Below are 27,768 nucleotides of genomic sequence, written 5' to 3'. Positions count from 1 at the left end.
CCATCCCCTTTGCTATGAAGCCCCTAAATAAGATCTGGTGCAACCAATTACCCTCAGAAGTCACATAATTAATTAAACAATGTCCACCTGTGTTCAATCTAAGTGTCACATGTTCTCAGTATATATACCTGTTCTGAAAGGCCCCAGAGTCTGCAACACCATTAAGCAAGGAATATTACCAAGCAAGCGGCACCATGAAGACCAAGGAGCTCTCCAAACAGGTCAGGGACAAAGTTGTGGAGAAGTACAGATCAGGGTTGGGTTATAATAAAATATCAGAAACTTTGAACAGATAACCCTGAAGGAGCTGCAAAGCTCCACAGCTTAGATGGGAAAATCTGTCCATAGGACCACTTTAAGCCGTACACTCAGAGCTGGGCTTTACGGAAGAGTGACCAGAAAAAATCCATTGCTTAATGAAAAAAATAAGCAAACACGTTTGGTGTACGCCAAAAGACTCCCCAAACATATGGAAGAAGGTACTCTGGTCAGATGAGACTGAAATTGATATTTTTGGCCCTCAAGGAAAACACTATGTCTGGATCAAACCCAACACCTCTCAGCACCCCAAGGACACCATCCACCATGATGATGCCACCACCATGCTGTGGGGATGTTTTTCATCAGCAGGGACTGGGAAACTGGTCAGAATTTAAGAAATTATGGATAGCGCTAAATACAGGGAAATCCTTGAGGGAAACCTGTTCTCATCTTCCAGAGATTTGAGACTGGGACGGATGTTCACCTTCCAGCAGGACAATGACCCTAACCATACTGCTAAACCAACACTTGAGTGGTTTAAGGGGAAACATTTAAATATCTTGGAATGGCTTAGTCAATGCCCAGATCTCATTTGAGAATCTGTGGTATGACTTAAAGATTGCTGTATATCAGCATGAACCCATCCAACTTGAAGGACAGTTTTGCCTTGAAGAATGGGCAAAAATCCCAGGGCTAGATGTGTTAAGCTTATAGAGACACACCCCAAGAGACTTGCAGCTGTAATTGCTGAAAAAGGTGGCTCTACAAAGTATGGATTTTGAATAGTTATGCACACTCAAGTTTTCAGTTTTTTTCTGTCTTATTTCTTGTTTGTTTCACAAGAAAAAATATTTTGCATCTTCAAAGTGGTAGGCATGTTGTGTAAATCAAATTATACAAACCCCCCCCAAAAAATAGATTTTATTTCCAAGTTGTAAGGCAACAAGATAGGAAAAATGCCAAGGGGGTGAATACTTTCGCAAGCCACTGTATATTTTTGTTTTCTCATGATTTGGCTGGTTTGGTTGGATCTAATTGCATTGCTGTCCTGGGGCTCTGTTCTCAAACACAAACAGACCCCACAGTGCCCCAGGACAGCAACACAATTAGACCCAACCAAATCATGAGAAAACAAAAAGATAATTACTGACATAAATGAAACATAGCTCCATGGTTTCTCTGTTTTCTGCCCCAAACATAAACAGTCTAGTGGGCTTGCTGTGTTTGAACATATCCACAGGGAAGGCAGGAGATTAAGGGTTTGTTTCCTCTTTAAACAGTCTGGCCGTGTTATTGGTGCAGACAGGCCACGTTATCAGTAGTGAAAATCAAAGCATATTGGATCCCCACTCCAGTCGAGCTGCTTTCAATCCCAACACACCAAGGCTAAGCTGTTATTTAAAAATAAAACAGTTTTTCTGTTGTTTATTTATTCTTATTTATTTAGCATAGTTTCCATCATCTAACACTTTTACTGAGGTCGTCCATCACACTTTAACTAGGGCCATCACTCCAGATCATCTTGTAGCATTTTAATATATTTCCTCCTCAAAGTCATGTCTTAATTTCTCACCCTTTTCTGTTCACACTATGGCTATTCTGCCTCATTCATTCATTCATTCATTCAATCATTCACCCCATCTCTTTCCCTTTCTGTCTTTATCTCTCTCTCTCTCCATGCATATCACTGTTTATCTCCAATAAGACTCACAGTGTGCCACAGCCTTCACAGAGATATTAAGCCCTCAGTCAATAAGGCTCTATAGTCCTAGCTCGACACCCAGAGTTCCAGTCTCCGAGTGTCTGTTTTACTTAATCCAGCACATGGAGCTGTCGTAGAATCCATCCCCCTTTCTTTTCCCTCAGATATATGTGTTTACTGGGGGATTGTAACTCTGTCCAAACAGGCTGCAGGACTGGCTGGCCTTGTAACTCAACCCAACACTCCCATGCAAGGCTTTTCACACCTTTGAGTCAACAGGTCCAATGAGTCTTCAAGGTTTGGGAACGCTGTGTCCCAGCAGCCTTACTGAGCACACATAGTAATATATACACACACACACACACACACACACACACACACACACACACACACACACACACACACACACACACACACACACACACACACACACACACACACACACACACACACACACACACACACACACACACACACACACAGGGGCACACGCACAGGGGCACACACAGGATCACACACAGGGGCACACACAGGGGCAAACGCACAGGGGCACACACAGGGGCACACACTTAGGGACACACACACAGGGGCACACATAGGGACATGCACAGGGACACACACATGGGGGCTCACACAGGGGCACACACAGGGACACACACACAGGGGCACTCACACGAACACACACAGGGGCGCACACACAGGGACACACACAGAGACACACACAGGGGCACACACATGGGGGCACACACACGAGGGCTCACACAGGGGTACACATAGGGGCACATACAGGGGCACACACAGGGGTACACATAGGGGCACATACAGGGGCACAAACAGGGGCACACACAGGGGCACATACATGCACGACAAACTGGGGCACACAGATGCACGACACACAGGCACGCACGTACATATCAACGCAAATACACACACACACTCTAACTTCACCTTTCACTGGCCCATTCAACTGACCAAACACAAGAGCTCACGTGTCCCCTCAGCACCATCTCCAGTCACCCCATAAGGCTGCCAGGGGACTTCATGCCTCTGGCCCCAGATAGCTCCATAAATCACAAGCTACATGTCAGGGGTCATTATATTGGCATTCAGTGTGGACCTATAAGCACGACACCAAACCTTTCAAACACTTCCAACAAAGTTATGTGTTTGTGTGTGTCTGTGTGCGTGTGTGCATGCATGTGCCAAGGAAATGTTTTCCTCCAAGATCCTGTGTCCTAAATATTACACAGACAAACATAGTGAAGGAAACACAGCGTTCTCCAGAGGCATAGTATTTGGTCAATGGAAATAATTACATACGACTACTGTATATGAAACATGGTGGGAGCCTGTAGCTGGCTGCATATGTAGCACGTAGAGGGTGTCTGGTCTGAGCTCGACACTCAGGCAGGACGCTCCACTTCCGATACCATACAGCATGGCATGCTGGGAGCTGGACCTCGGCTCTTATGATGTACATGGTCACATATTCATCAAGTCCCGCTCCGAAAACATGGCTGTCAGGGGGTAAGAGGGTTAGAGGGTTCAGAGGCCACAGCCAAATCCAACAACAACACACTGCTTTCTCCTGTCTGCTCCTCCCTTTCTCTCCTCCCTCTGTTTGGTCCTTTTTATGGTCTCATATGTCCCTCTGTGTTCCGGACTTTCTCTTCCACTTATCTTTATTAGTAGTGTAATAGTGATAAAATAGTCAAAGGTACATTGCTGTAATGAGCGTGTATGTGTGAGAGTGTGTATGTCCACTGTAACTACATACGTGTGTTTTGCTAGTGCTGAGGAATTTAGATAGAGGGAGGGAGATGTATTTACAGTCAAACACACACTAAAGCATTCTCCCACTGGGGTCCCATTCATTAAACACACAAGCCGACTCCTCGGAAGACCAGACTCAGTCAACACACCGTACCACGCATATCCTCCATTAATGACTGGGAAGTAGTCTAGCACAGAAACAGAGCTTCTGCGCCTCATGCCCCCACTGTGTGTCAGGTTGTTGTTTGTTCCATTAATTTACTCAGTCATGTATTCATTCATCAAAGTGTGTGTTGAAAATGTTTAATGATTGACTGATAATCTTTTCCCATTGCATGTGCCATCATTATTCATCTCCCGTGTTTGTGTCTCTTCTCTTCTCTTCTCTTGTAGTCTTCACTGGTAAGTTATCATCATTATGTCATCCTATTTCTATGAGATTTTAGTTGTTTATTATATTATTATATTGCAATGCTTGCAAAGTTTTTCAATGGCTTGTACTGTTAACCTAGCCACATCTCTCCACCCCTGCAGTGCCCCCAGCGTTCGCCATGCGCCCCAGAAACCAGGTGGTGGCGGTGGGGAGAACGGTCACCTTCCAGTGTGAGGCCACTGGCAACCCCCAACCTGCTATCTTCTGGCAGAGGGAGGGCAGCAATGTGAGATACCATCTAGTCCATCTAATTTATAAATGTAGATGCATAGAGTTTAAGTTATTGATCCATATTCTAGTGTAGGATATAGGGTATTGATAACACCATGTCCAGTGGATGTCTCAAGCATAGACATGTAATTCCAGTCTCAAGACCCCTCTGTCTCTTTCTCTCTGTCCTCCAGAGCCTGCTATTCTCCTACCAGCCCCCTCAGCCCTTCAGCCGTCTCTCTGTGTCCCAGACTGGCAGTCTGACCATCGCAGATGCTCAGCGCTCTGACGCCGGGTACTACAGCTGTCAGGCCCTCAACATCGCTGGCTCCGTCATCACCAAGGCCCTGCTGGAGGTCACTGACAGTGAGTGAGGGAGGGAGGGAGGGAGGGAGGGAGGGAGGGAGGGAGGGAGGGAGGGAGGGAGGGAGGGAGGGAGGGAGGGAGGGAGGGAGGGAGGGAGGGAGGGAGGGAGGGAGGGAGGGAGGGAGGGAGGGAGGGAGGGAGGGAGGGAGGGGAGAAGGGTTTCCTCTAATCAACTGACCAAAGCTCTTCCATTACGTAAGTTGACTCCACTGGCCTGGTTGGCTGAGTTGTCTCTCCATGATTGGAAAATACAGAATCTGTGGCCTCCAATGTCATGACTAAAATATCACCACTGTGTAGCTGAATAGCTACTTGCTGCTTTGCTGACTGGATGTATGGCAGATCAGCCTTTCCTGTAGACTGCTGAGATGCTGTGTCCTCTATGGTTCATTGTTTCTTACTGTTACTAATTGTTGTTGGAGTGAATTCAGGAACCCTCAGCTGCAGGCGTTTGGACTCCAAACCCCCTGTTCCCATGGTGACACAGTGCATATAGACTGCCCATCCCCTCCTTACAAACTGAACCCTCCCCCAAAACCCACACACACATACTCACATTTTCACACACACACATTTTTACACACACACACACATATTTAAACACAGACACCTTTCGTTCTCCTCCCTAATGTCATGCTGGTGATCATAATGATGATAATCCTGATAATTGCATCAGTTATTAAAAACTGAATTAAAATGGTGAGTCTGGCTCAAAGGCCTACAACTGTAATTACAGCAACCATCCCCACCAGCAAAGTCTACTTGGTTATAATAAACTGACTTGAGTGTGAGCATGCGTGCGCATGTGTGTGTGTGTCTTCACTATGTACATATATTATGTTAATTCACATAATTGCCTGAGGCTGGTACAGGCGGCAAGCATTGTCTGTGCATAAAGGTGACTTCAGCAGTGGTAGCTATTGGTTCTGGGTACCGGTAATCATATGGTGATGATAAAGCTTTCTGCAGCTGCCAAGGTGTCGCACCGGACAAATAAGAGTCACCGACACTCAATTACACTTAATGGAAATGAAACAAGGATGTAGCATGTTTAATCCATGTAGGACTTCTCACTCTGCTATCCTTTATATTTCCTTCAAGTGAATAGGCCTACCTGTCTCTCCCCTCTCCCTTCCCCCTCCTCCCTCCCTGTTTGCGAGGTGTATTTGCATGGAAATAACTTGCTGCCATTACCTCTGGCAGTTTTCAAGGTGTTTCCATTATTCCCTCTGCCTCTGATTTTGGAGAGCTTTTCCCCCCCTATTTCCACAATGTTGTGAAATGTGAGAGTGATGGCTGCGTGACTGCTGCCTAAATGGGATTTGTTATTAGTTGGTCTGTGGTGCTCTGGCTATTGCCAGCTCCTACTGTTGCTGCTACTTCCCAGTGATTAGCCAGTTGCTCTGGGCATTGGGATAATCTGATTTCTATTCCCTCCACTGCCCCAACCGATCAATCCTATTGTGTTCTCCTCGTATCAATTTCCCTCAATATCTCTCACATCACATCTGCCCTTGATTTTCTCTCTGTCTTCCCCCTTCCATTCTCTTCTATATATTTTTTATTTCTCTCTCTATCTGAAGGGGTGATAGAGAAATATTTACCCTCACAGTATAACTGGTATTAAACAGTGCCTTCTCCCGCTCTCTTTTGAATAGTGGTGTCGGACCGCCCCCCTCCCGTGATCCGACAGGGCCCGTCCAATCATACGGTACCTGCGGAGAGCACAGTGGTCCTGGGTTGCCAAGCAACAGGGACACCCACACCAACAGTTCACTGGAAGAAAGACGGGGTGATGTTGTCCCCCGAGGAGGCCCGCATCACCCAGATAGACACAGGAGCCCTGCAGATCCGCTACGCTAAGGTAGGGGGCAGCGTAACACCACCACCAACATACACTCATAGACCACCACTCAGACACCACCAAATGAACCCACTCTTACACTGTCTCTGTGTCTCTGCTCCTCAGCTTGGAGATACAGGCGTCTACACATGCGTGGCGTCCAGCCCCAGTGGAGAGGCATCCTGGAGGGCTTACCTGGAGGTGGAAGGTAGGTTATGGACATCATAATGAACTTTTCAGCTGTATCTTTCACTATCTGGAGTCATTGCAGTGAGTAAATGGGTATTTATTTGATTGTTTGATTGCCACTCTGACCTCACTGTTTCGTGTCTGGCAGAGTTCGGAGTAGTAGTCCAGCCAGGTCGACCCACAGACCCTAACCTGATCCCCAGCGGCCCATCCAAGCCTGACGTGACTGACGTGAGCCGCACCTCAGTCACTCTGTCCTGGAAGTCCAACCCAAATGCTGGGGCCACGCCCACCTCCTATGTCATCGAAGCATTCAGGTAAGTCTAGGAATTCCAACCCAAACGCTGGGGCCACGCCCATCTCCTATGTCATCGAGATATTCAGGTAAGTCTAGGAAATCCAACCCAAACGCTGGGTTCACGCCCACCTCCTATGTCTTCGAGTTATTCAGGTAAGTGTGGGAAATCCAACCCAAACGCTGCGTCCACGCCCATCTCCTATGTCATCGAGGTATTCAGGTAAGTCTAGCAGGGCCGAGATGCGTGTCTATTATGTGTGTTCAGGGCTGTATAGATATGCATGCGTTGTGTATGCACTCATTTTTAAGACCTTTTGTGAATGATTGACCATTGTTCCTCCATCTGTGTAGTCACGCGTCGGGGAGTAGCTGGGTGACTCTGGCTGACCACGTGAAGATGGAGACCTTTGTCCTGAAGAACCTCAAGCCAGGTGCAGTTTACCTGTTTCTGGTGAGAGCAGCCAACGCCTACGGCCTCAGTGACCCCAGCCCCATCACTGATGCAGTCAGGACACAAGGTGAGATAACCCTCTCCTCTACAAGCTTTACCTGATGATAGAGTCACATTTAGCTGATGTCAGAGACACTGAGACTTAGTGGTCCTCATATTGTAACCAGCTGGCTTGGCAAGGGCAAAGTGAGTGTCTGAGTGAGCTAACTCTCTCTGTTTCCCCATTCAGACACCCCTCCCACCAGCCAGGGGGTAGACCATCGTCAGATCCAGAGGGAGCTGGGGGATGTGGTGATCCATCTCCACAACCCCACCATCCTCTCTTCCTCTTCTGTCAGGGTGCAGTGGACGGTGAGTAGAACCCTGACCCTCGACCTAACTGGGCCTGGGCTGTCTGCAGATACTGACCATCCTAAGGAAAAGTTACCCTAGTGTCTGTCTGTGTCAGCTGATTGTGAATGATTACTACCAGCTTCTTAGACTGCATGGTCTGTTGGTCTCCCTACACCAAGGGGGGGCAAAGTAACTTCAATCCAGCCCGGGAACTCCAGCCCGGGAACTTCAATCCAGCCCGTGAGACATGAAAAATATATATATATATTTCATGGTATTCAATTGTCCCATCGCTGCAACTCCCGCACCGACTCGGGAGAGACAAAGGTCGAGAGCCGTGCGTCCTCATGACACGACCCAGCCAAGCCGCACTGCTTCTTGACACAATGCCCGCTTAACCAGCCGCACCAATGTGTCGGAGGAAACACCGTACACCTGGCGACCATGTCAGCGTGCATGTCCCGGCCCACCACAGGAGTTGCTAGAGCGCAATGGGACAAGGAAATCTCGGCCTGCCAAGCCGTCTCCTAACCCAGGCGAAGCTGGGCCAATTGTGCGCCACCTCATGGGTTTCCCAGCCCATGTGACACAGCCTGGGATCAAACCCGGATCTGTAGTGATGCCTCAAGCACTGCGATGCAGTGCCTTAGACTGCTGCGCCACTCAGGAGGCCCCCGCAAATTGATTTTAACAATTGGTTCCCTATAAAATGTGGCCTTCCATTGATTTTCAATATCTTGATGTGGCCCTCGAGCCAAAAAGTTTGCACACCCCTGCCCTAAACCTTTCTGCGCTTGCGTGGCTATAACTGATATTCACAATAGGCTAATTTGATTGAGAAATAATGTACTTCAGAACACAAAGTTGAGGCATAGAGCAGAGAGCATAGAATGTGTTGTATAACCAACTGTGTAGAGCTGTGGGTAGGATGCAGGGCTTGGAACCTAAATTATTTTCCAATCGTTTCATTCTGAACAGAACCATCATTTATTTAATTCCGTTCTAATTTTCCGACCAGCAAAGTCAACTTCCAATCCCAAAAATTATGGTTTATGTTGTTCCTTTCTGTTCCTTTTTAAACCTCTGAAATATAAATATATATATATTACCTTTTTGTACTTACAATGTGAAAGATGATTACTAAGTAGCATTGAAAAAGTAAATCCATTCTTCTCTAATAAAAAATCTCTCTCCCTAATTTCCGAATCATGCTTTTAACATCAACAGGCTACAGTAGCCTGTGCTTCGGAGGGGGAGGGGCAGGTAGCCTGTGCTTCGGAGGGGGAGGGGCAGGTAGCCTGTGCTTCGGAGGGGGAGGGGCAGGTAGCCTGTGCTTCGGAGGGAGAGGGGCAGGTAGCCTACACACGTACACACACGTAAAGATTTTCAGCTAGCAGTCAGACACTGAAAAAGTTTCTGAGTGACTGAGTGAGGGTTTTGCATAGGCACTTTCTTGTGTTTTTTTGTGAGACTAGAAAAAGATTCCCTAAACTGTTCTGTTCCAGAACAGTATAGATCACTGGTTCTGATTGTTATTTTACGGTTTTCGGTTCTGTTCCGTGAACCTGTTTCAACCTCTGGTAGGATGTGGACCGATGGTCTAATGAAGACCGCCTGATATTCACAATATGCTATACAAATATAATTTGATTCATTGAGAAATAATGTACTACAGAACATATAGTTGAGTCTGTAGGCATAGAGCATAGACTGTTAGCCAGTTGTGTGGCCAGTTGTGGATAGGATGTGTACCAATGGCCTAATCAAGACCACCTGTACTGACAGAGTGAGTTTTGATCCTGGTCTATGAAAGAGGACTTGTATATGTTGTGAGGCCTTTCTCCCTCTCTTCCCCAGGAAGGGCCAAGGGGCTCAGTGATGAATGAGCACATGTCAGGGGTGCAGTACTAAACAGAGACACAATGTAAATAGTTTAGCTGAGCAGGCCCAAAGCCAGACTGACAGGGAGAAGGCTTCTCCATTGCCATCGTCTGTGGAACTTGGCTGCCTGGGGAGTTTTTGAGCTTTCCGCATACTTCGACCGAAAATTATTAATAGGGCCACTGGACAGTACAAATGAACATGATCCCCTTTAAAATAGGTGAGAACACTTTGTTATGGGCCATTGTCAAGTAAAACGTACTGGGCCCAGTCATTCATAAAGTGCTTATGAAGTCCTAGCTTCCTTAGCCATATCTACGATACCTAACTTTGAGGCCCATGCTTCTTTGCGTGCTGGTTAGAAGTGCCCTCCTGGCAGTGTCCTAACCAGTCCCAGGCTCTCAGGAAACTGGTGCTTGGTGATGACCTCATGCTGTGGTTTCTCTGAGCTCTGGAAGATGACAAGGGGTGTAACCTAAGCTCTCCCCATGGGCTTGGGGGGCAACATAGCACAGAACTAAAGACTTCTCCTGGAGAATGTTCATTATATGGTTAACAGCCCAACAAACGCGGCAGGAGAGTAATGGTATTATAATGTGTATTGTTTTTTTATTTCATTATGTGACACACTGGCCCAACATCTGAGATCGCTGTACCATTTCCTGCTGTTGTAATGGCTCTTTGACACTTGTGTCATAGATCCCAGGGCTTACTATGAAATAGTTTTGGTTGGAACTATAATATTAAATATCAGCGGCTATGGCAACCAAAATGTTATAGCATATTTAATAGACACATTTACAGTAGGGTTCCTTTTTCTGGCATTAGAATGTGTTCCAAAGTTCAAAGTGAGAACACATGGTCATAACACTGCTTATAAAATGATGTTGTGTTTTAGATGCCTTCTAAGAAACCCTCAAATCTGTTCCCCCTTTCTGCCACTAGGTGGAGCAGCAGTCTCCATACATCCAGGGTTACAAGGTGATGTACAGGGCGTCTGCGGAGCTGGGCCAGCCGGGGGGGCAGTGGGGCGTGTTCGAGGTGCGGAACCCTGGAGAGGACGGTGCTGTGGTGCCTCAGCTGAAGAAGGGGGTCACCTACGAGTTCAAAGTGCGTCCCTTCTTTGATGAGTTCCAGGGAGCGGACAGCGAAGTGAAGGTGGCCAGGACGCCTGAGGAAGGTGAGAGGCTGAGACCAGGGGTCAGGGATCAGGGGTCAAGGGCTTCTGTTAAAGAGGGTAGTGATGGGAAGTCTGAGTGGAGATTAAATACATGAGTTATAGTATTAGAATGGAGTAGGTTGTTTTGTGAGAGTTTTAGTAGTCCAGGGAAGTGGTTGACAAAATCAACCTTTCACATGTAGAAATAAATGAATGAGATTTCTGAGAAACCATAACACATCTTGGTAACACATTATTTGGATAGTCCATCTATAGATGCTCTATAGACTATCTACAGACAATCAGTAATATTATATCTCTACTAACCCCTACTAACCCCAGTTCTAACCCTAACCTAAAACCTTATCCACACAAGGTTGGTGGCACCTTATTTGGGGAGGACGGGCTCGTGGTAATGGCTAGAGTGGAATAGGTGGAATGGTATCAAATACATGTGTTTGAAGCCATTCCATTTACTCTGTTCCGCCCATTATTATGAGCCGTCCTCCCCTCAGAAGCCTCTACTGCCCTTATCCTAACCCTTAACCCTTACCCTTGCCCAAACCTTAACCATTACCCTTATTCTAACCTAACCATAACCTTAGCAAGCAGTTGCTTATCAGCAGATAGTTGTTCATACTATCTACAGAGCTTTTACCGATGGAATATCTGTACTATCCAAATAAAGTGTGCTAATTGTTCCGGAGATGTGTGGGTGTTACTGTATGGTTGTTGAATAGTAATCAACATTGGTGAGGTTTGAGAGTTTCACATTGTTTAAAGCTGACGTGTGTCTGTATTCTGTATAGATGAGTGTGTAGCAGCAGCTGTGCAGACAAATTGCGCTGCTAATTGTTTTCTGAGTTCATGCGTAGAGCCCCAGCCAGCCCGAGACAACAGACATGCCTGCTTTCATTATCTTTAACTAGGCGATGACTAAGCTCCTGAGGCCAACGCGCTACTGATTCACTTGAATTGCTTTCATCAGGTGACTAGCACCACCACCACCACCACCACCACCACCGTGGCACAGCACACAAAGCCTCCAGGCATTACTAGAGCTCGAACAACATACCATTCATCACAACATCAGCTCAGTCAATTCCTATATTATACTGGTGACAAACTTGCGACATGGACCTGTGGCTTCATGTGGGTTTCATACCCTTAGGCAGATAATTGCAAGAACATCTAGTGGGCTAGGTTAGATAGATAGATATGTGGAACATTCAGTGCCCCAGCTTGTCAGAGAAACCATTGTGTATACACATTTGGTTTTTACCTTACAAAGTACCCACTGGGCAAAAACTGATGATTGTTTCCACATCATTTCAACCAATAAAATAAATGTGAGGACATTGAATCAACCTGGAAAATAGATTATATTTGTAAAAAGTAATCAACGTAAGGGCATTTCATCTTTTTTTACCCAACTTTTAACCTAAATCCAATGACATGGTAACATGTTTTGTTGATTTCACGTTGAATGCACGTTAGTTCAAATCCCCGAGCTGACAAGGTACAAATCTGTCGTTCTGCCCCTGAACAGGCAGTTAACCCACTGCTCCTAGGCCGTCATTGAAAATAAGAATTTGTTCTTAACTGACTTGCCTAGTTAAATAAAGATAAAATCAAATAAATAAAAGTTTACAACTCAACCAAATGTAAATCATGCGTTGAACTGACATCTGTGCCCTGTGGCTATTCACTCTAGTTCCATACCCTTACAATTTAAAACTTCTACAATATTCATCTGTATTTACTCCACATGCTGTTCATTAGCTCTTTATGATCATACTGTTCAGTAACAGTAGCCTTGTTAAAAGCTTGCATCGCCTATTGTATTGAGAATAATCTGACTACTGCAGGTGAAGCAGTTGCATGTGATCTGAATTGTCACTAAATGTCCTTTAACGTTCAGTAAGAGACATGGCAGACGCTGAGGGGAGCTGTGACATGTACAGGATCAAATGAGAGTGGGTGTCTTTGATGTCATCATGTGCATCTGTCTGACGGTTTGTTCCCATCTCAGCTCCCAGTGGAGCCCCCCGAGGTGTTACCATCACGAAGAGTGATGCCAATGGGACCGCCATCCTGGTCGCTTGGCAACCGCCTCCTGCGGAGGAACAGAACGGAATGGTACAGGAGTACAAGGTAAGATGGAGAGAGGGTTTGATTTTCTGCTGAAGGAAAGAGGGGAACAAACAGAGAGAGGTATGGAGCAGAATCTCAAGCCTCCCACTTTCTCCCTCTCACTTCCTTGGGTTTGTGTGTTTTTAGTTGCTTCAGCGGAGGTGGACTAAGCACATTGATGTGAGGCACTGTCATGGGCATATGTTGATATGTCATATCAAATACAGTGTTTGCATTTACTGAAAAAAAATCCACTGACTCTCACCATCACACTCCTTCTTTCACCCTATCCTCTACAGATCTGGTGCCTGGGCAATGAGAGCCGTTACCACGTCAACCGGACAGTAGATGGCTCCACCTTCTCCGTGCTAATCCCCAGCCTGGCGCCAGGGATACGCTACAGTGTGGAGGTCGCCGCTAGCAACGGTGCTGGCCCAGGGGTCAAGAGTGATGTCACCTTCTTTCAACTTGGTGAGCTGCTCAACTGTAACACTTGATAGTCTCCCTTAAGTTAAGAGCATGTAAAAATACATTAAGAATGTTATCTGATCTCAGAACCAAGAAAATAAGAGGTCAATTAACAGTGTTAATCCATTATCTATGTCTGTCGACTTACAATCTTCAGGTCAACACCAGTTCAATCGCTACCCGTCTAAGGTCTTTTCAGTTATAGCCATGTGATAGATGGTCTGTGTGATTTGCACACTGTGTCAGTTCTCACCGTGACAAATGTAAAGGTGTATGTACAGGTGTCTATCTAATGTCCCAACATGAATATGTCTCTGAGTCATATCACAATGTCTTTAGTTAAATAATTTGCATTCAGCCTCTCCTGCCCTAGTCTCAGGTTCACTATATGTGACAAAAAGCACAGACATTATCAACTCGGTTTTCCACCTCTCCATCATCTTAGTACATTCCAGCCTTTTAATATTACCAATATAAAGCTTTTCGAGTTACATGATGAAGTCCATTCACTCCAGTTCACCTCTTGGCCTAGCACTCTGATGAGCAGAGAATGAGAACATTCTCCATGACAGATTATGTGACCAGATGTATTTAGAGATATCTCCTTTCAGCTGACTCTCCTGTCTCCACTCTGTAATGTTGTTTTCCATCTCAGACTCCTGCCCATCAGTTGAACTTTAATGTTTTAAAGGATTTATGTTTGTCCTTCAGGATCTGCCTCAATTCTTCCCTGTCAATTTTCTATGATGGAGTATACTATATACACGTCCTTCGTGTCAATCTCCTCTCCTCCTCTTCCTCCCCCAGACTCTACAGGTCAGATGATGGACAGTCGTGAGGACCAGGACACATTGTCTCAGATCTCAGACGTGGTCAAACAGCCGGCGTTCATCGCGGGCATCGGTGCTACCTGCTGGGTGGTCCTCATGGTGTTCAGTGTGTGGCTCTACCGCCACCACAAGAAGAGGAGTGGCCTCAGCAGCAGCTACGCCGGCATACGCAAAGGTCCGTAGTGGATGTGGCTTTGGGTGTATATATCAGTGGACATGTTTAACTATACTTGTGGGGATCAAGAAAAGTAAACTAACAAAAATTTGACCAACTGGGGCCATTTTGTAAGTTTAGGGTTAGGCTTAGGGAAAATAGGATCATTTATTAAGTAAGTAGAGTATCAAATGTTGATCACACCCAGCTAATATTTTGTTGAGTAGAGATTGGAGGGAGATGAGAAGAGACTGGGATGGTGATAGTAATTAGATGTGGGGAGGTGGATAGAGGGAGGACATTAGGTTAGTGTTATGATCATTCAGCTGAACACTGGCAACCTAAGCCCTCTGACACACATGTTAGAGATGGGACACTGTCCTCTGTCACCAGGGAAATTGCATTTATTCACTTCAATCACATTTTTTTTATTTAATTTTCTTTATTTAACCAGGTAGGCCAGTCGAGAACAAGTCTTAATTTACAACTGCGACCTGGCCAAGATAAAGCAAAACAGTGTGACAAAAACAACAACACAGAGTTACACATAAACAAACGTACAGTCAATAGCACAATAGAAAAGAAAAATAGAAAAATCTATGTACAGTGTCTGCAAATGTAGAAGAGTAGGGAGGTAGGCAATAAATAGGTGAATATAATTACAAATCAAATCAAATTTTATTTGTCACATACACATGGTTAGCAGATGTTAGTGCGAGTGTAGCGAAATGCTTGTGCTTCTAGTTCTGACAATGCAGTAATAACCAACAAGTAATCTAGCTAACAATTCCAAAACTACTACCTTATAGACACAAGTGTAAGGGGATAAAGAATATGTACATAAAGATATATGAATGAGTGATGGTACAGAGCGGCATAGGCAAGATACAGTAGATGGTATTGAGTGCAGTATATACATATGAGATGAGTATGTAAACAAAGTGGCATAGTTAAAGTGGCTAGTGATACATGTATTACATAAGGATGCAGTAGATGATATGGAGTACAGTATATACGTATACATATGAGATGAATAATGTAGGGTATGTAAACATTATATTAGGTAGCATTGTTTAAAGTGGCTAGTGATATATTTTACATAATTTCCAATCAATTCCCATTAAAGTGGCTGGAGTTGAGTCAGTGTGTTGGCAGCAGCCACTCAATGTTAGTGGTGGCTGTTTAACAGTGTGATGGCCTTGAGATAGAAGCTGTTTTTCAGTCTCTCGGTCCCAGTTTTGATGCACCTGTACTGACCTCGCCTTCTGGATGATAGCGGGGTGAACAGGCAGTGGCTCGGGTGGTTGTTGTCCTTGATGATCTTTATGGCCTTCCTGTGACATCGGGTGGTGTAGGTGTCCTGGAGGGCAGGTAGTTTGCCCCCGGTGATGCGTTGTGCAGACCTCACTACCCTCTGGAGAGCCTTACGGTTGTGGGCGGAGCAGTTGCCGTACCAGGCGGTGATACAGCCCGACAGGATGCTCTCGATTGTGCATCTGTAGAAGTTTGTGAGTGCTTTTGGTGACAAGCCGAATTTCTTCAGCCTCCTGAGGTTGAAGAGGCGCTGCTGCGCCTTCTTCACGATGCTGTCTGTGTGGGTGGACCAATTCAGTTTGTCTGTGATGTGTACGCCGAGGAACTTAAAACTTACTACCCTCTCCACTACTGTTCCATTGATGTGGATAAGGGGGTGTTCCCTCTGCTGTTTCCTGAAGTCCACAATCATCTCCTTAGTTTTGTTGACGTTGAGTGTGAGGTTATTTTCCTGACACCACACTCCGAGGGCCCTCACCTCCTCCCTGTAGGCCGTCTCGTCGTTGTTGGTAATCAAGCCTACCACTGTTGTGTCGTCCGCAAACTTGATGATTGAGTTGGAGGCGTGCATGGCCACGCAGTCGTGGGTGAACAGGGAGTACAGGAGAGGGCTCAGAACGCACCCTTGCGGGGCCCCAGTGTTGAGGATCAGCGGGGTGAAGATGTTGTTGCCTACCCTCACCACCTGGGGGCGGCCCGTCAGGAAGTCCTGTACCCAGTTGCACAGGGCGGGGTCGAGACCCAGGGTCTCGAGCTTGATGACGAGCTTGGAGGGCACTATGGTGTTAAATGCCGAGCTGTAGTCGATGAACAGCATTCTCACATAGGTATTCCTCTTGTCCAGATGGGTTAGGGCAGTGTGCAGTGTGGTTGAGATTGCATCGTCTGTGGACCTATTTGTGCGGTAAGCAAATTGGAGTGGGTCTAGGGTGTCAGATAGGGTGGAGGTGATATGGTCCTTGACTAGTCTCTCAAAGCACTTCATGATGACGGAAGTGAGTGCTAGCTTTCTTGGGAACAGGAACAATGGTGGCCCTCTTGAAGCATGTGGGAACAACAGACTGGGATAGGGATTGATTGAATATGTCCGTAAACACACCAGCCAGCTGTTCTGTGCATGCTCTGAGGGCCCGGCTGGGGATGCCGTCTGGGCCTGCAGCCTTGCGAGGGTTGACACGTTTAAATGTTTTCCTCACGTCGGCTGCAGTGAAGGAGAGTCCGCATGTTTTAGTTGCGGGCAGTGTCAGTGGCACTGTATTGTCCTCAAAGCGGGCAAAAAAGTTATTTAGTCTGCCTGGGAGCAAGACATCCTGGTCCGTGACGGTGTTGGTTTTATTTTTGTAATCCGAGATTGACTGTAGACCCTGCCACACACCTCTTGTGTCTGAGCCGTTGAATTGAGATTCTACTTTGTCTCTATACTGACCCTTAGCTTGTTTGATTGCCTTGCGGAGGGAATAGTTACACTGTTTGTATTCGGTCATGTTTCCAGTCACCTTGCCCTGATTAAAAGCAGTGGTTCGCGCTTTCAGTTTCACGCTAATGCTGCCATCAATCCACTGTTTCTGGTTTGGGAATGTTTTAATCGTTGCTATGGGAACGACATCTTCAACGCATGTTCTAATGAACTCCCTCACCGAATCAGCGTATTCGTCAATGTTGTTGTCTGACGCAATACGGAACATATCCCAGTCCACGTGATGGAAGCAGTCTTGGAGTGTGGAATCAGATTGGTCGGACCAGCGTTGAACAGACCTCAGTGCGGGAGCTTCTTGTTTTAGTTTCTGTCTGTAGGCAGGGATCAACAAAATGGAGTCGTGGTCAGCTTTTCCGAAAGGAGGGCGGGGCAGGGCCTTATATGCGTCGCGGAAGTTGGAATAGCAATGATCCAAGGTTTTTCCAGCCCTGGTTGCGCAATCGATATGCTGCTAAAATTTAGGGAGTCTTGTTTTCAGATTAGCCTTGTTAAAATCCCCAGCTACAATGAATGCAGCCTCCGGATATATGGATTCCAGTTTGCAAAGAGTCAAATAAAGTTCGTTCAGAGCCATCGATGTGTCTGCTTGGGGGGGAATATATACGACTGTGATTATAATCGAAGAGAATTCCCTTGGTAGATAATGCGGTCGACATTTGATTGTGAGGAATTCTAAATCAGGTGAACAGAAGGACTTGAGTTCCTGTATGTTGTTGTGGCCACACCACGTCACGTTAACCATAAAGCATACGCCCCCGCCCCTCTTCTTACCAGAAAGATGTTTGTTTCTGTCGGCGCGATGCGTGGAGAAACCAGCTGGCTGCACCGTCTCCGATAGCGTCTCTCCAGTGAGCCATGTTTCCGTAAAGAACGTTACAGTCTCTGATGTCCCTCTGGAATGCTACCCTTGCTCGGATTTCATCAACCTTGTTGTCAAGAGACTGGACATTGGTGAGGAGAATGCTAGGGAGTGGTGCACGATGTGCACGTCTCCGGAGTCTGACCAGAAGACCGCTTCGTTTTCTCCTTTTTCGAAGTCGTTTTTTGGGGTCGCCGGCTGGGATCCATTCCGTTGTCCTGGGTGAAAGGCAGAACACAGGATCCGCTTCGCGAAAGTGAGTTGACGCTGCTCTTATGTTCAGTAGTTCTTCTCGACTGTATGTAATGAAACCTAAGATGACCTGGGGTACCAATGTAAGAAATAACACGTAAAAAACAAAAAACTGCATAGTTTCCTAGGAACGCGAAGCGAGGCGGCCATCTCTGTCGGCGCCGGAAGTAAACAATTTAGCATTAATCCTGGAGTGATAGATGTGCAGATGATGTTGTGCAAGTAGAGATAATGGGGTGCAAAAGAGCAAGAGGGTAAGTAATAATATGGGGATGAGGTTGTCGGGTGTGCTATTTACTGATTGGCTGTGTACAGGTACAATGATCGGTAAGCTGATCTGACAGTTTACGCTTAAAGTTAGTGAGGGAGATATAAGACTCCAGCTTCAGAGATTTTTGCAATTCATTCCAGTCATTGGCAGCAGAGAACTGGAAGGAAAGGCAGCCAAAGGAAGTATTGGCTTTGGGGATGACATGTGCAGTATACCTGCTGGAGCGCGTGCTATGGGTGGATGTTGCAATGGTGACCAGTGAGCTGAGATAAGGCGGAGCTTTACCTAGCAAATACTTACAGATGACCTGGAGCCAGTGGATTTGGCGATGGATATACAGTGGGGCAAAAAAGTATTTAATCAGCCACCAATTGTGCATGTTCTCCCACTTAAAAAGATGAGAGAGGCCTGTAATTTTCATCATAGGTACACTTCAACTATGACAGACAAAATGAGAAGAAAAATCCAGAAAATCACATTGTACGATTTTTAATGAATTTATTTGCAAATTATGGTTGAAAATAAGTATTTGGTCATTAACAAAAGTTTATCTCAATACTTTGTTATATACCCTTTGTTGGCAATGACAGAGGTCAAATGTTTTCTGTAAGTCTTCACAAGGTTTCAACACACTGTTGCTGGTATTTTGGCCCATTCCTCCATGCAGATCTCCTCTAGAGCAGTGATGTTTTGGGGCTGTTTCTAGGCAACACGGACTTTCAACTCCCTCCAAAGATTTTCTATGGGGTTGAGATCTGGAGACTGGCTAGGCCACACCAGGACCTTGAAATGCTTCTTACGAAGCCACTCCTTCGTTGCCCGGGCGGTGTGTTTGGGATCATTGTCATGCATGCCTTGAAAGGTATATTTTGGTTTCATCTGACCATATGACATTCTCCCAATCTTCTTCTGGATCATCCAAATGCTCTCTAGCAAACTTTAGACGGGCCTGGACATGTACTGGCTTAAGCAGGAGGACACGTCTGGCACTGCAGGATTTGAGTCCCTGGCGGCGCAGTGTCTTACTGATGGTAGGCTTTGTTACTTTGGTCCCAGCTCTCTGCAGGTCATTCACTAGGTCCCCCTGTGTGGTTCTGGGATTTTTGCTCACCGTTCTTGTGATCATTTTGACCCCACGGGGTGAGATCTTGCGTGGAGCCCCAGATCGAGGGAGATTATCAGTGGTCTTGTATGTCTTCCATTTCCTAATAATTGCTCCCACAGTTGATTTCTTCAAACCAAGCTGCTTACCTATTGCAGATTCAGTTTTCCCAGCCTGGTGCAGGTCTACAATTTTGGTCATAGTGGAGTTGGAGTGTGACTTTTGTGGACAGGTGTCTTTTATACTGATAACAAGTTCAAACAGGTGCCATTAATACAGGTAACGAGTGGAGGAAAAAGGAGCCTCTTAAAGAAGAAGTTACAGGTCTGCGAGAGCCAGAAATCTTGCTTGTTTGTAGGTGACCAAATACTTATTTTCCACGATAATTTGCAAATAAATTCATTAAAAATCCTACAATTTTTCTCATTTTGTCTGTCATAGTTGAAGTGTACCTATGATGAAAATTACAGGCCTCTCTCATCTTTTTAAGTGGGAGAACTTGCACAATTGGTGGCTGACTAAATACTTTTTTACCCCACTGTATAGTGAGGGCCAGCCAACAAGAGCATACAGGTCACAGTGGTGGGTGATATATGGGGCTTTGGTGATAAAACGGATGGGACTGTGATAGACTACATCCAGTTTGCTGAGTAGAGTGTTTGGGGCCATTTGGTAAATGACATTGCCGAAGTCAAGGATCGGTAGGATAGTCAGTTTTACGAGGGTATGTTTGGCGGCATGAGTGAGAAGGCTTTGTTGGGAAATAGGAAGCTGATTCTAGATGTAATTTTCGATTGGAGATGCTTAACGCGAGTCTGGAAGGAGAGTTTACAGTCTAATGAGACACCTAGGTATTTGTAGTTGTCCATATATTCTAGGTCAGAACCTTACAGAGTAGTGATGCCATTCGGGTGGGTGGGTGCTGGCAGCAATCAGCAATCGGCATGGAATTAGATTTTCTAGCATTTAAAAGCAGTTGGATGACACGGAAGGAGTGTTGTATGGTGTTGATCTTGTTTGGAGGCTTGTTAGCACAGTGTCCAAAGAAGGGCCAGATGTTTACAGAATGGGGTCGTCTGCATAGAGGTGGATCAAAGAATCACCAGCAGCAAGAGCGACGTCATTGATATATACAGAGAAAAGAGTCGGCCTGAGAATTGAACCCTGTGGACCCCCATAGAGACTGCTAGAGGTCCGGACAACAGGCCCTGCGATTTGACACACAGAACTCTATCTGAGAAGTAGTTGGTGAACCAGGCGAGGCAGTCATTTGAGAAACCAAGGCTGTTGAGTCTGCCGATAAGAATGTGGTGATGGATAGAGTCGAAGCCTTGGCCAGGTCGTTGAAGACGGCTGCACAGTCTTTTATCGATGGCGGTTATGATCTTGTTTAGGACCTTGAGCATGGCTGAGGTGCACCCATTACCAGCTCGGAAACCAGATTGCATAGTGGAGAAGGTACGGTGTTATTCGAAATGGTCGGTGATCTGTTTGTTAACTTGGCATTCTAAGATTTTAGAAGGGCAGGATGGATATAGGTCTAAAGCAGTTTGGGTCTAGAGTGTCTCCCCCTTTAAAGAGAGGGATGACCGCGGCAGCTTTCCAATCTTTGGGGATCTCAGACGATACGAAAGAGAGGTTGAACAGGCTAGTAATAGGGGTTGCAACAATTTTGGAGGATAATTTTAGAAAGAGAGTGTCCAGATTGTCTAGACCGGCTGAATTGTAGGGATCCAGTTTTCACATTTCTTTCAGAACATCAGCTGTCTGGATTTGGGTGAAGGAGAAGCAGGGGGGTTGGGGTTTGGGCAAGTTGCTGCAGGGGGTGCTGAGATGTTGGCCGGGGTAGGGGTAGCTATGTGGAAAGCATGGCCAGCTGTGGAAAAATGCTTATTGAAATGATTGATTATCGTAGATTTATCGGTGGTGACAGTGCTTTCTATCCTCGGTGCAGTGGCCAGCTGGGAGGAAGGTGCTCTTATTCTCTATGGACTTTACAGTGTCAACATTCTGGGGGGAATTAGTGCTACAGGATGCAAATTTATGTTTGAAAAAGCTAGCCTTAGCTTTTCTAACTGATTGAGTATATTGGTTCCTGACTTCCCTAAAAAGTTGCATATTGCGGGGACTATTCGATGCTAATGCAGAATGCCACAGGATGTTTTTGTGCTAATCAAGGGCAGGCAAGTCTGGGGTGAACCAATGGCTATATCTGTTCTTAGTTCAAAATTTTTTAAATGGGGCATGCTTATTTAAGAGGAAAACACTTTTGAAGAGCAACCAGGCATCCTCTACTGACAGGATGAGGTCAATATCCTTCCAGAATACCCAGGCCAGGTCGATTAGAAAGGCCTGCTCGCTGAAGTGTTTTAGGGAGCGTTTGACAGTGATGAGGGGTGGTCGCTTGACAGCGGACCCATTACGCACGCATGCAATGAGGCAGTGATTGCTGAGATCCTGGTTGAAGACAGCAGAGGTGTATTTAGAGGGTAAGTTGGTCAGGATGATATCTTACAGGGTGCCCATGGTTACTGATTTTGGTTGTACCTGGTAGGTTCCTTAATAATGTGTGTAAGATTGAGGGCATCTAGATTAGATTGTAGGATGGCCGGGGTGTTAAGCATGTACCAGTTTAGGTCACCTAACCTGAAGATAGATGGGGGACGATCAATTCACATATGGAGTCCAGGGCACAGCTGGGGGCTGAGGGGGTACTATAGCAAGCGGCAACGGTGAGAGACTTGTTTCTGAAAGGTGGATTTTTAAAAGTAGAATCTCGAATTGTTTGGGCACAGACCTGGATAGTATTACAGAACTCTGCAGGCTATCTCTGCAGTAGATTGCAACTTCCTCCCCTTTGGCAGTTCTATCTTGTCGGAAAATGTTATAGTTAGGGATGGACATTTCAGGATTTTTGGTGGCATCCTAAGCCAGGATTCAGACATGGCTAGGACATCCGGGTTTGCGGAGTGTGCTAAAGCAGTGAATAAAATAAACGTAGGGAGGAGGCTTCTAATGTTAACATGCATGAAACCAATGCTTTTACATTAAGGTGTGTTTTTCTCCAGTAGCCCATAATGTGACTTGCCTAGTGTCAGCTGCTTTTATCCTCAAAGTAAGGAGCCTGATAACCATATCTCATATGGAGAAATGAAATAAAACGGGTTTGGTCTTCTCTCCTGACTCAAAGACCTCAAAGGGTAGTGACGATGAGCCGGCACATCCCAGAATACGCTGACATTCAAACGCTGACATTTAGGGCTCATTTCCAGGGCGCTGCCCGCCGCCTCTCCCCGGTGAGGCACAGTTAGAGTAGGGACAAGCCTGTCACCCAGGTAATATGACACGTGTTCTGCTATCTCTGTTATCTCCTTCCGTCTGACCACAGGTGACCTCCATTACCCATAAGGCCACATGTTCCTGATTGATGGAGGACAGGGAGCCTCATCTGACTCTGTGTGTGTGTGTGTGTATTTGAGTGTGCGTGCACGCGCCAATATGTCTGCCAGTTTTTGTGGGGCTTTTTAACCTTCTTCTCTCTTTCCCACCTCCTTTTCTTTTTATTCGCTCCTCCTCTGTTTGGGTTGGGCTTGTTCCTGCAGTTCCATCTTTCACCTTCACTCCTACAGGTATGTATGAAGGAATGTGTTCAGCTGTAAACATGTATTTATTATTTATTTATGTGTTCTGACCTTGAAGCCCCTATGATTCAGAGATGCCTGTACACAAACACAGTTCTCTCTCTATGTTCTCAGTTCCTCCCAGCACTCACAAACAATCTGTTCCAATACACAAACAGCTAATGGAGCTAGTGTTTATCTTTGGTGGCCTCACATCCACAAACCAATTATGTAAAATTCTAAATCTCACGGAGGGAGGTGCGTTCAGGGCTACACAAAGGGATGTTCTGACATAAGGTGAATCAGGGGGCAGACAGCTCCTAAAGAGGTCATTAGCCCATCCCTATCCCACCCTCTTAGACCATGCATAGACAATGACACACAACATGGCCACCAGTTGGCCTGTCCTGTGGCTGTGGTGAAGACAGTTTAGAGTGCTGCTGAGTCACTTTGCTTTGTGACAAGTAGAGAGGCAGTTAGTGCCATACAAAGCATAAACACAGTCCCATGTTCCCACTTGTCCTTCACACAGTAACCGTAGAAGTAGTAAAGTGTATCTAATCATGTGGTTGAAATGACTCACCCTCCAGTGAAGAGGATGTGTCTGAACTGAAGGGTTATCAGTCATTGTGAAGTGTGCCTCAGGGTCAAGATATCATGTTTAACACTCTGACACTGATTTTGTTTTTCTACATGTACACCTCTCAATGCCAAGTGCGTCAGGTGTGTGTTGATATGCGCGTGCGTGCGCGCGTGTGTGTGCGTGCGTGCAGAGTGTGACTCATGACAGGATGTGTCTATCAGATGTGATGAGTCAGACAGCTGTATGAGTACAGAGTGACAGACAGGTCACACCAACCTGGATTCCCTCTTTCATTTGTCGTGCAGGTTGCTTTCTTGTGTTTCTCACATTTGTTCTCTTTCTTTAAATTAGTGAACTATCAGAGAGGAGGAGAGTCTGTCTGCAGTGCTGGGAGGTAAGGGGTGTGGTTTTATGTGTACACTTGACTGGATATGATTTCCCCACTGTCTATATAGGGCACTTATGATGGTGTTCAGAAATGCAGGAGGGAAAGTGGTAAAAGCAACAGCAGTGTATTCCCTACTTGAACCACCAGAGGGAGGTCTCCCCCTGTCTGAAAAATGACAGAGGACAGAAACTCCCATGCCCAGAAACCCTGTTTGTTCTGTGTGATAATGGTTCTGGTTGCATGCTTCTGGTTCAGACCCGGGCTGCTGAACATGGGTGAGGGTGTGAACCAGCCGTGGCTGCCAGACTCCTGGCCCAACGCCTGTGCCAACCACAAAGACTGCAGCATCAACTGCTGCAACACTGGAAACGGCACCAGCGACAGCAACATGACCACCTACAGCCGCCCAGGTCAGTACCGTTAAAGCTACAGACCTCCTCTGGGGGTGATAGTGGTCAGGCCCCAGCAATGGAACTTAAAGGATGGAGATATAATGCAAATCAAATAAGCAATGAGGGTTATCATGGAAATGAAACATGGCTTCAACATGATAATTACTGGTGTTATGTGACTTACTGTGTGAAGGGTTAATGAAGGGTTAATGAATAGGTAAAGTGTCTCTAACCCTAACCCCATGTGGTCTCCTCTCCTCAGCTGACTGCATCGCCAACTATGGCAGCCAGTTGGAGAACCAGCAGGGGGGTCTTTTGGGGTCTGAACAGGCCGTGTACAGCGACGTGGACCTCTCCAACAAACTCAATGAGCTCAAGACCTTCAACAACCCCAGCCTGTGCTACATGGGCCCAGGGGCAGGGCCGCCCACCCCTTACGAGCCCACCCCCTACGCCACCACCCAGCTCATCCAGTCTAGCATCCTTAACAAGGCTGGAGCTGCAGGGGCCACTGATATACGCTGTTGGAACCAGCCCCCGTCCCAGCTGCAGAAAGCACATATGCAGTACAACATCATGGAGCAGAGCAACAGGCTCAATAAAGGTGAGAGGATTGGACATAGCGTAGCAGTGGTGCAAGGGAGAGTATTTGGGAACTTACTTCAGATTGTGTTACTATGTGTAGTCTACATATCTGTTTAACTCTGTCTCTTTCTCTCTGTATCTGCTGTGTCTTCAGACCACTATAGAGGAGATGGGCCTCTGCAAGGCACCGTCCCGTACAACCAGGCCCACGAACACAACACAGGAGGCTCCCTCCACAGCTCTGACAGGGGCAGCAACAGCACCTCTGGTGAGACACTGATTACCCGGATCATAGCAATAGGACAAATAAGTATTTGTTCTGCAGTATGTTCTAAGCGTTTGTTCGATTGCCTCTGCAGGGAGCCAAAGTCATAAGAAGGGAACTCGCACCCCCAAACTGCCCAAAACTAACACAGTGACCCGGGGTGAACCTCTGCCCCCTTCCCCTGCCAACCCCCCACCAAGCCGGAGTTGTGACGAATATACCCTGCCCATGGAAAAAAGCTTTAACCCAGATGCCCTATGCCCAATGCTTCCCTCACGGATGTACCTGCATCCGGATGAGATGGAGGAAGAGGAGGCGGAGGAGGGGATGGATAGATGTCCCACCCCCCCTGTCAGAGGGGCAGCCTCATCCCCTGAGGGTCTGTCCTACAGTCACCAGTCTACGGCAACTCTCACCCCCTCCCCCCAGGGAGACCAGCACAATGGCCTACACAATGGAACAGACCACCACAGGTAACTATGAGCCCAACTCACACTGCATCTCACTCATCCCAGCTACAACCGTCAGCCATTTGTATTAATCAATGCTTTGATCCTTTCCCTTTTTCCCTTCTTAGACAACACGTGGCCAGCCCCCCTCCTTCCCCGCTCCCCCTCTCCCCCCCACACACCTACGGCTACATCTCCAGCCCCCTGGAGCTGGATACTGACGGCCAGGAGGAAGAGGGCGAGGAGGATGAAGAAGAGGCAGGGGATGAGATGGATGCAGACATGGCCCAGAGTCACTACCACCAGCACCAAAATAACCACCAGCCCCACCAGCAACTGCGCCACCAGCAGCACCCCCGTTCCCCACGCAGGCTGCACCTCCGGGGGCTGGAGCAGACGCCTGCCTCCAGCACGGGGGATCTGGAGAGTTCCGTGACGGGCTCCATGATTAACGGCTGGGGCTCGGCCTCCGAGGAGGACAACGGCTCGTCAGGACGCTCCAGCGCCGTCAGCTCCTCAGACGGATCCTTCTTCACAGACGCAGACTTCGCCCAGGCTGTGGCCAACACTGGAGATTACACAGCAGGCCTACGCATGGCCAGGTTCCCAGAGGATACAGGACCAGCAGGTGAGGAGGAGAGAGGGGCAGGAAACTGGGTCAGGGGAAAATATCAGAAATAAAATGCATAGATATGCCTTCTTAGATAAAACTTTCATGGACTGACTGTTTGTCTGTTACCTCAGGGCGAAGGCACCAGCGTCCCAGCAGCCCACTGTCCACAGACAGCAACATGAGCTCTGCAGTGATGCAGAAGAGACCGCCCAAGAGGCACAAGCAGCACCAGGCCCAGGTTGGCCACCAAGGTCACCTGAAGAGGAATGACTTCACAGACGGTAAGGGACTGGGTCTGAGATATGGGTCACTGCATGGAACAGCTCTCACATTGACTTCTCTAGCTATACAGTACTTGGTGAATGGCCTTGGTGAATAAAGTTCCAATTTCCATGTCTGTGTTCTTCTCTCCGCAGACTCCTGCATGCCCTTGAAGTCCCCTAGTCACATGTCGCGGTGTGGCTATGAGGTGAGAGGTGCTACGCTCCCGAGGATTGGCTCTGGGGAGGGTCGGGGCCGAAGAGGGAGTGCAGGAGGCCAGAAGACCAGAGAGGGCTCTGTAGAGAGACGGGAGGGCCAGGACAAGAATAGGACTCCACAGGGAGGCAAGGGGAGCAGCAAAGCCCGTCAGCCACCAGGTACTTACTGCAATGTAGTGTACTTCCAATGTGGTTTGTGTGTTGGAACAAAGTACATATATGAGCTTTATAACATTATGCTTGTATGTGGTTCCTACATGTCAAAATAAATCCCCTTGAAAACTAGATGATTAATCACAATGGAGTTTATCCAGCACAAACTAAGTAGAATGTAACCAACCACCATCTCTCTCTGTCTCAGGTTCTGAGGACATCCCCCCGTACAGCAGGCCCTCCTTCCCCTCGGTGCAGGGCCAGAGCCAGGCTCAGAGCTCCTCCAGCTCCATGTCCTCCCGGGGATCTGGGGGACGGAGGAGAGATGGGGCCCGCAGGAACCCCACAGACACACTGCCCAGCATCACAGGCTTCCAGACCCAGGAAGAGGAGCTAGAGGTGAGAACAAGATACTCATAAAAGTGTCCATTTACTACTTTCCATGAGTTGAAAATCTAGAATGTCTATGATCTTCTTTTTAT

The 27,768-nt window shown here is 46.9% G+C and overlaps 1 protein-coding gene across 4 annotated transcripts in view; it reads left to right on the top strand.

The window, feature by feature from the left end:
• LOC109892551 (roundabout homolog 1-like) overlaps window positions 1-27,768 on the top strand; it is a 171,241-nt gene that overhangs the window by 141,136 nt on the left and 2,337 nt on the right. The window contains exons 7-28 of one of the 4 annotated variants that reach the window (XM_020485165.2): window positions 4,130-4,138; window positions 4,271-4,395; window positions 4,574-4,745; window positions 6,404-6,609; window positions 6,715-6,796; window positions 6,926-7,094; window positions 7,427-7,593; window positions 7,756-7,877; window positions 10,686-10,920; window positions 12,932-13,053; window positions 13,332-13,503; window positions 14,308-14,505; window positions 23,362-23,388; window positions 24,314-24,356; window positions 24,606-24,760; window positions 25,005-25,346; window positions 25,482-25,595; window positions 25,687-26,065; window positions 26,170-26,669; window positions 26,786-26,935; window positions 27,071-27,292; window positions 27,495-27,685. In XM_020485165.2, coding sequence (XP_020340754.2) covers window positions 4,130-4,138; window positions 4,271-4,395; window positions 4,574-4,745; window positions 6,404-6,609; window positions 6,715-6,796; window positions 6,926-7,094; window positions 7,427-7,593; window positions 7,756-7,877; window positions 10,686-10,920; window positions 12,932-13,053; window positions 13,332-13,503; window positions 14,308-14,505; window positions 23,362-23,388; window positions 24,314-24,356; window positions 24,606-24,760; window positions 25,005-25,346; window positions 25,482-25,595; window positions 25,687-26,065; window positions 26,170-26,669; window positions 26,786-26,935; window positions 27,071-27,292; window positions 27,495-27,685 — 3,902 coding nt within the window. The remainder of the gene's footprint in view (window positions 1-4,129; window positions 4,139-4,270; window positions 4,396-4,573; window positions 4,746-6,403; window positions 6,610-6,714; window positions 6,797-6,925; window positions 7,095-7,426; window positions 7,594-7,755; window positions 7,878-10,685; window positions 10,921-12,931; window positions 13,054-13,331; window positions 13,504-14,307; window positions 14,506-23,361; window positions 23,389-24,313; window positions 24,357-24,605; window positions 24,761-25,004; window positions 25,347-25,481; window positions 25,596-25,686; window positions 26,066-26,169; window positions 26,670-26,785; window positions 26,936-27,070; window positions 27,293-27,494; window positions 27,686-27,768) is intronic. The other 3 variants (XM_031826453.1, XM_031826454.1, XM_031826455.1) reach the window with 3 other exon arrangements.

This window comes from Oncorhynchus kisutch, linkage group LG6, assembly GCF_002021735.2.
Source record: "Oncorhynchus kisutch isolate 150728-3 linkage group LG6, Okis_V2, whole genome shotgun sequence".
In the NCBI taxonomy this organism is placed as follows: domain Eukaryota; kingdom Metazoa; phylum Chordata; class Actinopteri; order Salmoniformes; family Salmonidae; genus Oncorhynchus; species Oncorhynchus kisutch.
Note: the sequence above shows the minus strand (reverse complement) of the source record. Positions and strands in the feature narration are given on the sequence as shown.